At 41.6% G+C, this 11552-nt stretch overlaps 1 protein-coding gene across 1 annotated transcript in view; it reads right to left on the bottom strand.

The window, feature by feature from the left end:
• Nucleotides 1–275: 275 nt before the first annotated feature.
• Nucleotides 276–11552, bottom strand: part of ANXA3 (annexin A3) — a 58559-nt gene continuing 47282 nt past the window's right edge. Inside the window, exons 12-13 of the mRNA XM_055138989.1 lie at nucleotides 9235–9357; nucleotides 276–1922 (exon numbers count right to left, since the gene is read on the bottom strand). Coding sequence (XP_054994964.1) covers nucleotides 1863–1922; nucleotides 9235–9357 — 183 coding nt within the window. The 3' untranslated portion in view covers nucleotides 276–1862. The remainder of the gene's footprint in view (nucleotides 1923–9234; nucleotides 9358–11552) is intronic.

The raw sequence follows: 11552 nt of genomic DNA, 5'->3' as shown, positions 1-11552 counted from the left end.
ATTCCCCTGAGTGTCTATGATACATCCCATGTTGTGTTTATTTGCTCACATATTTTCCCTAAACAGATTCTGAGTCTTTTGGCAGGAGGCTGAGAGATAGTACAAGTGTGAAGGCACTTGTCTTGCACACAACAACCGCAGTTCATTCCCCAGCAATGTACACGGTCCCCTGAGTCCCAGCAGAAGGAAGCCCTGAGCACTGGACCAGGTGTAAGCCCTAAGCACAACTAGGTGTAGCCCCAAAACAGACAAAAAGGCTTTTGGGCTAAAGAAAATGAGTTTTAGTCCCTTTAATATATATAAATATTATCCAATATTTATTTAGCACAGGTCTTGGTATATGGTAGGCAAACAGGTTAAAGAATGATTATTCTGATGTTGCTTGACAATAATAACAATAACCTGGATTGAGCACTTACTGTGTCCAGGTTCAAGGTTCAGTGCTTCATGGGAACGACCTGATTTGATTTCTAAAAATCCCTGAGATAGATCTGTGCTATCATTATCCTCATTTTGTTGAAAAAAAAAATTGACTTAGCAGGTTTAATGATGGTAGGGCAAGAAGTGAAACCAGCTGTGCCCACCTCTACATCCCTGAACTTCATCCCCATGGGCCTCAGGGCATGTTGGCGACCCTACAGCAAGAAAGAACTACCTTTATTTAAAAAGAAATACTTTTTAAAAATAATTCTGAAAGGTCTCATAAGTGTTCTCCAGTGAATATGTTGATTAAAAACTGCACTATTATAGTTTAATCATTTCTATTTTAGTCCAGACTAATAACTTCCCCCCAAATTGAGATTTTTTAGCGCATATATTTAATATTACTCAAGACATGTCATTTGGTTTCCTTCTAAAATAACAGGAGGGATTTTTTTTAATGCTTAGTTTTAGAAACTTGTTTTAGAAACTTATTTTAGAGGAAGAGGAAATCTTAGAGACTAATTCTAAATAGCCATTCTAGGAAAGTAGCATTTAGCATAAAATGACCACAATTAATGTTTGCCATTTAGACAGGAAGTGGTTAGATTAATTGTTCAGCAGATGTTTTTGAAGGCTGCAGCAACTTATTATGCATTGCCACTCTTATGTCTTGGTCACAGCAAAAACAAGCAGGCCAGGATTGCTTCTATCTTCATTTTTGCTCCTTTCTTAAAGATGAATGTGACTCAGAAGGTAGTGAATAAACTAAAATAGCAACAGCTTTTACAGTAAAAAAGGCAATTTAAGCTATCATTAGTTGTTGGTGCCAGGTACAAAATAGTATTGGTAGATGCCAAAAACAAAGAGATAAATTACTTTTAATGAAGGCAACAATTTTCATCATTTGCATTTATTGGATTTTGTGCTTGCTTTCTTGTTTTAGTGTGGGCACTAAAGTCAGGGTCTCAAATATCTATCATGTTGATTTTCCTGAGCTGAAGTGACTGTTTAAAAGCAGTATAAAGATTTTTGCTTCCTGGGCTGCAGAGAGAGCAAGGAACAGCAGGTAGGGCATTTGCCTTGCATGCAGTCGATCCAAGTTCAATCCAGATACCCCTTATGGTCCCCTGAGTACTACCAGGAGTGTTTCCCGAATGCAGGGCCAGGAGGAAGCCCTAAGCACCACTTACAAAAGCAAACAAATGAAAAATTTTACTTCCTAAGCAGAAATATAGTTTGGATAGTATCAACCGATATTTTGCTTTTGAAAAATTTCATTTGTAAACTACTATCTTAAAAAGAGATGCTCCCAGAGAATAACGTCTGTTAGGAAGGCCAGTTGCTGTGTGTGCTTGATTGTGCTTTTCAGTTCAGTTAGAAAGAAGGAAGTGGAACTCAGACAGGCCCATGGCCGTGAGCTCTGGAGTTACGGCCTCGGCTCAATCGTCTCCTCCACAGATCTTTAAGAGCGTGACCTCGTAGTCTCCAGAAGTATCTGACTGCAAAGAACAGGACAGAGAAGACACATAAGACAAAAAAGCAATGATAGGAACGTAAATTAATCAGATTTCACAACACTGGGAGACTCGCAGGGTGTGGACTTGTGACCGCTCCCATTTAGTACAGCATACATGTGATTTCGTCATCTGTTCATCTCTGAATATAACTGTGTCCCACCCTAGCATCTTCCTTTAAGTAAACATATGCTTAACTCTTCACAACATATCATAGTCAAATGTCAATTTGAGTAAAAATATACTATTGCATCGAGTACATCATATCATCTAATATTAATTTTAACAGTGTTAAAATTGATAACTATAATACTTGTCAAACATTTGCTAGTTAAAGGGCTCAATGTACATTCACTACTTTAACCCGTACAATAGCTTTCACACTATTACAAAACTGCAATAGGCATCATAAGTTATTTTCACTTAACCTATGAGTCAAAAGGGGAAAAACAGAAATTAGAAATTTGACCCACATTTGTCGAGGAAAAGTGACAGAAAGAATTCAAACCCAGGGGCTGGAGTGATAGCACAGTGGGTAGGGCGTTTGTCTTGCACATGGCCAACCTAGGTTCGATTCCCAGCATCCCATATGATCCCCTGAGCACCGCCAGGAGTGATTCCTGAGTGCAGAGCCAGGAGTAACCTCTGTGCATCGCCAGCTGTGACCCAAAAAAGAGAATTCAAACCCAGAGAACCCAACTCCCTAACACTACACTGCACTGCTTGACTCAAGAAGGAGAATTGAGCCGTATCCCCAAAGAGTCTCATCCTCAAATAAGTTTCTTTCCACCAGGAGAGTCCAGCAAAACCTTGGTTAGAACAGATAATCATTTGAAGTTAAGACTTGCTGCTATTCAAAATATTTCAGTATAGGTAACATTTCACTTTTAACCCAAAGGTCCTAAAATCTTATATTATTCTTATATCAGGCAAATCAAACAACGAGCATTTCTTGTGAATATAAGCATCGCATTTGGGGTAGCTAGAGTTAGTGGCAATGCAAAGGAAGCAATGAAGAAAAGCGATTTGCTGACAAGGTTGAATACTACTTTCAAAATAAGACAAACAAGCATTGATGTATGTTCTTCTGTCTCATGAAAATTTTAGCTCTTTCCCTATTGCTTTCATTAATGTGTGTTCTGCCATATCTAATGATTTCACTCTCTTTTCTCTGTCTCTGCTTCTCTCACACACAGCTGAAAAGTTGAAAGTGCTCTAACTTTGTGTTAAAAGAGCTCCCTCTAGTCATCTCTAATCAAAGTGGTAAAGAATTACCAGGAGTCAATCAGATAAGTGAGAACATATAGCCTAGTTACCTAATATAGAACAATGCATAGTACATTTTGATGCTCTGTCAATATAAAATGTTCATACTTCTATATCCCTCTACTTTTTAGTAATATAGTATTGCAGTTGTATGATATTTTATTATTAAAAAATTAATGTCTTGGGCTGGAGCGATTGCACAGCGGGTAAAACATTTGCCTTGCACACCGCCGACCCGGGTTCAATTCCCAGCATCCCTTTAAGCAAAAAAAAAAAAAAGTTAATGTCTTTGCAAAACCCTTAACATAATACCTTCCTAATATGTCTTCCTAATTAGACTATATTAATTGTTCTTAAGAAACAAACTATATACCTGTTCTTTTTTTTTCTTTTTGGGTCACACCCGGCGATGCACAGGGGTGACTCCTGGCTCTGTACTCAGGAATTACTCCTGGTGGTGCTCAGGGGACCATATGGGATGCTGGGAATCAAACCCGGGTCGGCCACGTGCAAGGCAAACGCTCTACCTGCTGTGCTATCGCTCCAGCCCTACATATCTGTTCTTAACAGTCATTTCTCTATGGAGGAATAGGTGCTTCTCACTTTCCTCAAATTTGATTCCACCTTTTTTTATATCCATAATTTCATGCAGTGAACTTTCTAGCCAGTGATGACAGCTGAGGCTAACTGTATCTTTCGTAGCTGCTTTATATTTATTTTTGGTTTTCTCACAGGACTTAAGTCTTACCCCTGTCTCTGTGTGCTCAGGGATCACATTTAGCAGGTCTTAGAGGACTATATGGGATATGGGGGGTTGAACCCTGCCTGGCTGCTTGCAAGACAAATGCCCTATCTGCTGTGCTATTGCTCTGGCCCTTCTAGTTGCTTTCAATTATTTCTTCTTCTGGGGCCAGAGAGATAGTACAGCAGGCAGGGTGCTTGCCTTGCATGAGACCAACACAGGTTTGATCCTTGGCAACCTATATGCCCACCAGAAGTGAGTAGTAAGTGCAGAGCCAGGAGAAAGCCCTGAGCATTGTAAGGTGTGGCCCCCAAATAAACAAAATCATTTTTAAAGAAATTTTGTCACAGTGGTATACAATACTGTTAATGATAGACTTCATGCATATACCCTTCCAACACCACACCTTCCACCAGTGTCTGATTCCCTCCACCATTGTCTCAGGATCCCCCTCCTCAAACTCCCCACCCCCTGCTCCTATCTCTCCTCTACGGTAACTTCAGTTTTGCAAACCAATTCTCAAGTTCCAGTGCTGCTGGACATCTGTCTTTCTGCACTAAGCCTCGTTAGGTCTCACATGTTAGAGAGATCATACTGTATCTGCGCTACTGGCTATCTTCACTCAGTATGATCCCTCCCAGCTTCATATATGTGTGGCATATATCGTCCCAATATACTCATCTCTGAGCTCCTACTGACATGCAACCACAGAAGGTACTCAATGCGTGTTCTTTAACCTCGAAGGCAGACTCAAGGCCCAGTTCTCTCAGAAATGTTGTCTATCTAACCCCCAACTTCTTTTACTCTCAATTTCTCTATCTATACCACCTTAACTCTGAAAGCTAGGCTTTAATTGCATGTTATTTTATATTATTGTCTTCAAATTGCTTTATCTGTAATCAACTCAAATCTCTACAGAGATGAGTTGAGGAGGCTACTATGTTTTCCCCCAAAGACCTCATTAACTGTTATATTAATTACATAGATACTGTCAAGTAACAAGAATCCATCTGAGTTCATTTTTAAGATCTAACTGGCTTTTTAAATGATTTGTAAATGAGGCAGTAACCCACCTAGGAAGTAGAAAGGCGCTACCAGAAGTTGCACAAATTGGAAGGGTTTTTAGTCTGAAAGAAGGCAGGGCAATGTTACTGGAAAAGGAAAGGTCTATATCAAGAGAAAGGCAAGGGGATCTTATTGTGCACATCACTCCACTAGAGCTGGCGAGCAACTTCAATAATTAATTTAAATTTCCACTTTGAGGAGATGGAACTATAATTAGGTCATAGCTTGATGCAAAAAACTACATTTTGGACTTGTTGTCTCTCTTTTTTTTTTAAAACAGTTCTTACATTGATCACAGAAATCAATAAATTTGATACAATTTTTTTCTATGAATGTTGTACTATCATTAAGAGGTACACATTTGTTTTCATCTATCTTCTTGTTTTCTTCCTTCTCCCCACCGTTCATCACCTGAGAAAGATGTTAAGGAGCAGAGATCTGCCTAAATAATAGGTAGAAAGAAGGGGCCAAAGAGATAGTACAGTGGGTAGGGAGCTTGCTTAGTATGTGGCGGTTGACCCTGGTTCAATTCCTGGCACTACATATGGTCCCCTGAGCCTACCAGGAGTCATCCAAGGGTAAATCCTGTTCACCACCCGGTATGGCCCCCAAGCTAATAACAATGATCATGATACTGATAGTCATACTACATAGAAGGAAGAGAACGGGAGAACCAAAGGCTGGGATGATACGAAACATGGAATTCTGGTTTCTAAATTGCAGAAGCTTAACTGTATGAAAGAGCCTCTTCATCAGAGATGAAAACACAATGAGATTACCGGACCATGAGAGTTGGGTGGTAAAAATGAAGACATAGTGATAGCTTAAGCAATTTAAAATTAGAAAGTGAACTCCTTAAGAATGGATTTTTCTTTTCTATCAAGATATACCTAAGTTTATATGTTTCCTAATACAATAAGTCTCGATTACCCAGATCACTGGGGGAGGGAGACCGGAGGGGTAATTTGATTTTCTGGTTTTCTGAGAATGAACCAAAAGCCCTCTTCGTGTCTCAACCTTGTTACTGGCAATCTTTATAATGTATGAGTCTACTTTTCTGCCTTAGTAAGTACAATACGGTTAACCTTATTGGATCTTCCTCTGTTGATTGAAACTATTGTTATGTGTCAGGATCAATCCAAATTGAATTGGCTGTGAGCAATAGATGAAATCTGTGCTAAGCCTCAGGCACAGTTTGAAAGTTGCCTTTTTGAGTGAACTCTTCTTTTCAACTTAAATATCTCTTTCCACAAAAATTTAATGTAATAAAAGCTTCACTTGGGGCTTTGGGTTTGGTTTTGTTTAATAAGGATTTAAGTAAATGAATGTAGTGGACTGAGGTCCTCTCGTTATTCATTCCCAAACCATCTTGGGAGCCTGAGACAGCAGCAGAAGCCCAGGTCAGCATGTGTCTGGGTGGAAGGACCTGGAAAGGCTGAACCAATGGGGTATTGATGGAGACACAGGAGCCGTGGTCTAAGCCATGGTCTCCTCATGTCCCTCAGTGTCATCTCCCCCACACCAGTGGGATCCAGGCTTTCAGGGGCTTGCTGAAGATCGCTGTCTAAGACTGGAATCTGCAGTGAACAAATCACCACACAGCTGGGCAGGGAGACCCACACTGTCTGGGGAACTGGGAGCAAATGCATCCTCCTTCCCACCCGAGTTTGTCATCGGGAACCTCGCTTCCAACTTGGGTCTTCAACTTTGCTTTCGATCCATTTAACTCCACCTTTGGTCAAAAACACTCTTCAATGCTAATTTCCTCAGGATACTTCTGTTGAATTTCTGTGTCATTTTTAAATTCTGGAACGACAGCACGGGACCAGAGCGACAGCACAGCAGGTAAGGTGTTTGCCTTCCATGCGGCCGACCCAGGTTCGATTCCTCTGTCCCTCTTGGAGAGCTCGGCAAGCTCCGAGAGTAGCCCACCCACACGGCAGAGCCTGGCAAGCTACCCGAGGCATATTTTATATGCCAAAAACAGTAACAACAAGTGTCACAATGGAGATGTTACTGGTGCCCGCTGGAGCAAATCGATGAACAACGGGAGGACAGTGTTACAGTGCTACTTCTGTTGAAGGCGGATGGGGCCACCGAGGCATGGAAAGAACTTAAGGTACTGCCTGAAGATGTCTTCAAAGTTAGCCCTGGACCCAGCTTTGCACCCAGTCAGAGGTTTAACTATTTGCTGAACAACCTTGGGCACTGCTGGGACTAAGACCATCTCTCACTTTCCAATGACTTTCTAGTCTTTGGAGGGTGACTTCTTAAAATGTGCTCCCTTTCCTTTTTCTTTCAGCTCTGACTGCAGGAATGTTGTTGAAAAGCCACATACACAGGGTTGCAAAGCCTCTTGTAGGTGGCTGTGTGTTTCTGAGCAGTCGTTTTCTCGAGTTGTGGTACTTAGTCATGTTTTTGTGTTACCAGGCTTGCCGAGGGCTGCACATCTGGCCTTAGTAGTGCTTGCACATTTTAGTTGTGGTGCACCAGGAGCACACTTGTGAGAGTGCTGGATCCCAAACAGCTGGGTGGATGATGACAGCTTGCTGGGAGAGTAGTAGGGTGAAGCCCAGGGATCAAACCTGGGGCCTCAGATTTGCAAGGCGGCAACTTAGACACGGAGCTGGTCTTGGGACTCTGTGCTCTGAACCAGGAGCACACATTAGAGCTGCTGTCACTTCCTTAGTCATGAGGCGAGTTTGACATTTATTTGGGGTTTCTATGTATATAAGTAATAGCAAATAAGATCTGAGAGTAATAAAAATCAGTACAGAAAGTGTGGAGATAGTCAAGTGGCACAGTGCATACTCGGCATGCAGCAGGCCTTGAGATGACTCCCCCCCAAGCATTCCCGGGGTGATTCCTATATTTAAAAAAAAACTAATAAGATTTGCGAGGTTTGATCTCCAGTACCTCGTACGGTCCCCTGAACCCTGCCAGTAGTGAATCCTGAGTGCAGAGCCAGGAGTAAGCCCTGGGCACTGCTGGGTGTTCTCCCCGCCCCGCAATTATAAAAGCAAAATTGGTACATTAAGTTTGATGCAAAACTGAGCAATAACATCGGCCATGACAGAGAACTGGCAGCAAGCTGGAAAAATATTTAAAATCTGACAAGTGATTCTATCATGTATGCAAAGAGATCTTAGATCCTGATCCCCCAAATTGATCCAAATCCAAATAGAAAGTTAAGAAAAACATAAAAAATAATCCATTACAGGAAAAAAATACAAATGTCTTTAAAAACATTAAACTCTGTCCAGCCTCACATTTACTAAGAATTATATTAAAGTCACACTGAGCTATCATGTCTCACACAGCAATTTGTAAAATCCCAAAAGCTCAAAATTACCCTTTATACCAAGGCAATGGGGAACAAGGATTCATTTATACCTGATGAAATACAAGAGAAGGCCAATTGGCATCATTTATGAAAATTACACAACATATTTACATCTGAATAATCCTACCTATTTCTGTTTTGTTTGCTTTTGGGCTTTGAGGTTACATCCAACTCCTGTCTCTGTGCTTAGGGATCACTTTTGGGGGGGTGGGAGTCGTGGGAGACTACATGGGGCAATTTGTGTGCAATTCAAGTGCCGTATCCACTAAACTATTTCTCTGGACCCCAGTCCTACCTATTTCTGAGAATCCCACAGCTACCCGTATAACTGATAAAACGACATATGCATATTACAGCTTTGTAACGCAAGAAGTTAGAGATATGTTCATGCAGTGAGCACAAATCTACAAATAATGGAAGGCTATAAAATTATCAGAAAGGATAAGAAAGCTTACTATAGACCAAAAAAAAAAAAGAACCCTAAGCTGCAAAAGCATGCATGTTTTATGCATCTTCTAGGTATAACAAAGAGGAAAATTAAAAATACATATTTTTCTTTCCTTCCACTGCTATGAACACTGAAAGAAATAAAAATATTGCCACATAAACATTGAAAACAAGTTGCATATGCAACTCACCAGAGAAGATAAACAGGTGGGCACTAAACCTAAAAGAATACATTAAGTATCCATTATGTACCGATTATTTTAGAGCTGAAAAAAATAAGTGACTAAAGGGCAATTTATTATTGCTATTTTAAATCTAGAAAACACATTCATACATTCAGAAGAGATAAATCTAAGTCATCTAACTTTTATCAAGGATAAGGAAAGGAGATGGGTCAGTGAAAGACAGGGACACTCTTTTTAGGAGAGACTTACTTCAATTGCTGAATACAGGGAATAGCCATAATTTTTCTTGAACTCTGCTCGGATGTCCAAGAGGTCTATTTCTGATCTGGAAACCATTATTCGATTCAGAGTAAATTCATCAGTTCCAGCACCCTGTTACAAAAACGAAGGTGTCCATAATTCAAATGCCATTGGTCACAAAGCAATCTACAGATCTAGGTTTTCAGAGAGTCGGGAACAAACTGAGCAGTGCGCAAAATATTCAACCAAGTGATTCTTCACTCACTTAACATCATTCATCCATTCATTCAAAAACTGTTTACTGAGCACATACTCTAGGCCAGCCCCGCACCAAATGCTGAGAACAAAGATGAGACACCTTCGTTAAAGTTCCAATTTTGTGAAGCATGTAAGTAAGAAAACAAACCATTACAACATATTAGGTTATAAAACAGATTTTTAGAGCCTTCTGTCTGGACTGGAGAGATGGCTCCGAGGGCTGTGTGCATGCTTCGCATATTCGGGATCCCTGGGTTTGATCCCCTGTACTGCATGAGCACCTCCGGGAGAGGCCCCCTCCCCACACTGTGCTAGAAGCATTACAGCACGTCCCCCCACCAAGAACAAAGTGAGGTATGTATGAGAAAATAATACTAAGGTCTAAATAATCAGCCTCAAAAAAAAAGTGGAATTTATGTAGAGGATTTTAGTGGAAAGAATTTTCATATAGTGGAAAGAATTTTCCAATAGGAGAAAGCCCTGTGTGAAGTTTTAGGGCAACAAAGAATATCACACGCAAGGATGTATATATCACTGGGAGGAACAGCCAGAAATTCCTGGCTCTTCCTGGCCCTCCCACTACTGCCAGGTAAGTTAGGTATGATTCAGCATGGCACAAGCACCACCGTTTCTAAGGAGCAGTCATCCTGTACCTAAAGCTTGTTTAGTGGAAAATTTGTACAGCCATGACCATGGCCTTGAGGCATATCTCAGGATTGCAGAGCTAGCTACGAACCCTGGCGCACAGCAGGATGTGGAAACTAGCCATCGGTCAGTCCTCGGAGAGAGATGAGCCTAAACCCCTAGATGATAACAACCAATAGGAGTTTGACACGGCACTTGCCCAGCACAAACCAGCAGAAGGCGGCCAATCGAGCCCAAGGTCACTAGGAACTTAGCTAGACCCCAAGAATTGGGCAACTTGCAGGAATCAGAGATAACAAGGGTGCGAGAAGAAAGGAGGGGGTCGCTCTCCTACTAGAGGGGAATGGCCCTGACCGGTCAGCTTTCTCAGCTTTTTGAACCCAGTGCTTGCTGTAGCGTGCTGAATAAAACTTCATACTACAAGCTCACTGCTCTGTGTGGTCTTTCGGACACTGGATCGTAACAGTGTCGGGAAAGGACTGAACTTGAAACCATGGAATAAAATTCTGGTTTAATTGTTATGCCAAACTGGCAAAACTATTTATTTATTTTGCAGGGGGTAAGGGATGGGAGCGCGGTCACCCAGCAGTGCTCAGGACTTACTCCTGACTTTGGGCTCAGGGAATCACTCCTGGTGGGGCTCAGGGAACCATATGTGGTACCGAGGATCCAACCAGCTCCGACACCCCATTGTACTATCGCACCAGTCAGAAGTGGGGAGAACTACTGACACCTCTTTAACACAAGAGACTTCAGGCCAGATTCCATATGTCGTTTCGAAAGATTTCTGTGACAGTAGTCTGAGGGTGGGAGGAAGTGGGGTTGATCATAGACTAAGACCAGAAGCTTTGGGGTGCAGCTATAGAGGCAACTGCAATAAAAAAAGAGAGAGAGATGACAGAGACCCGAAAAAGAAGGCGACCCCAGGGATGGACAAAACGGGCAGCTGTATGAGATGCTCACAAAGAGACACTGACAGAGGGCTGGAGGAGTGATGGCACAGCAGGTAGGGCATTTGCCTTGCATATGGCCGACGTGGGTTGATTCCCAGCATCCCATATGGTCCCCTGAGCACCATCAGGAGTGATTCCTGAGTGTAGAGCCAAGAATAACCCTTGAGCATTGCCAGGTGTGACACAAAAAGCAAAAAAAATTTAAATAAATAAAAGAGAGACTGATAGAGCTGACTGGTGGTCAGATGAGGCGAATAAAAGTGAGAGAGGGTATAAAACTGAATAAAGTGGGGAGAGAGTATAAAACTTGTCACTGAGCAGTTAGGTGATTGTTGACAATATCTGTTCATTTAGTAAGTGCTTCATAAATATCTCCCATATGCTAAGCATGGTTCCCTGTATCTTGCAAAGAGGCAGTCTAATGACACAGACCCTCTACCCTCATGCAGTTGCTGTTGTACTAGACAGAGA

The sequence above is a fragment of the Sorex araneus genome, chromosome 5 (assembly GCF_027595985.1).
Source record: "Sorex araneus isolate mSorAra2 chromosome 5, mSorAra2.pri, whole genome shotgun sequence".
Lineage (NCBI taxonomy): Eukaryota > Metazoa > Chordata > Mammalia > Eulipotyphla > Soricidae > Sorex > Sorex araneus.
Note: the sequence above shows the minus strand (reverse complement) of the source record. Positions and strands in the feature narration are given on the sequence as shown.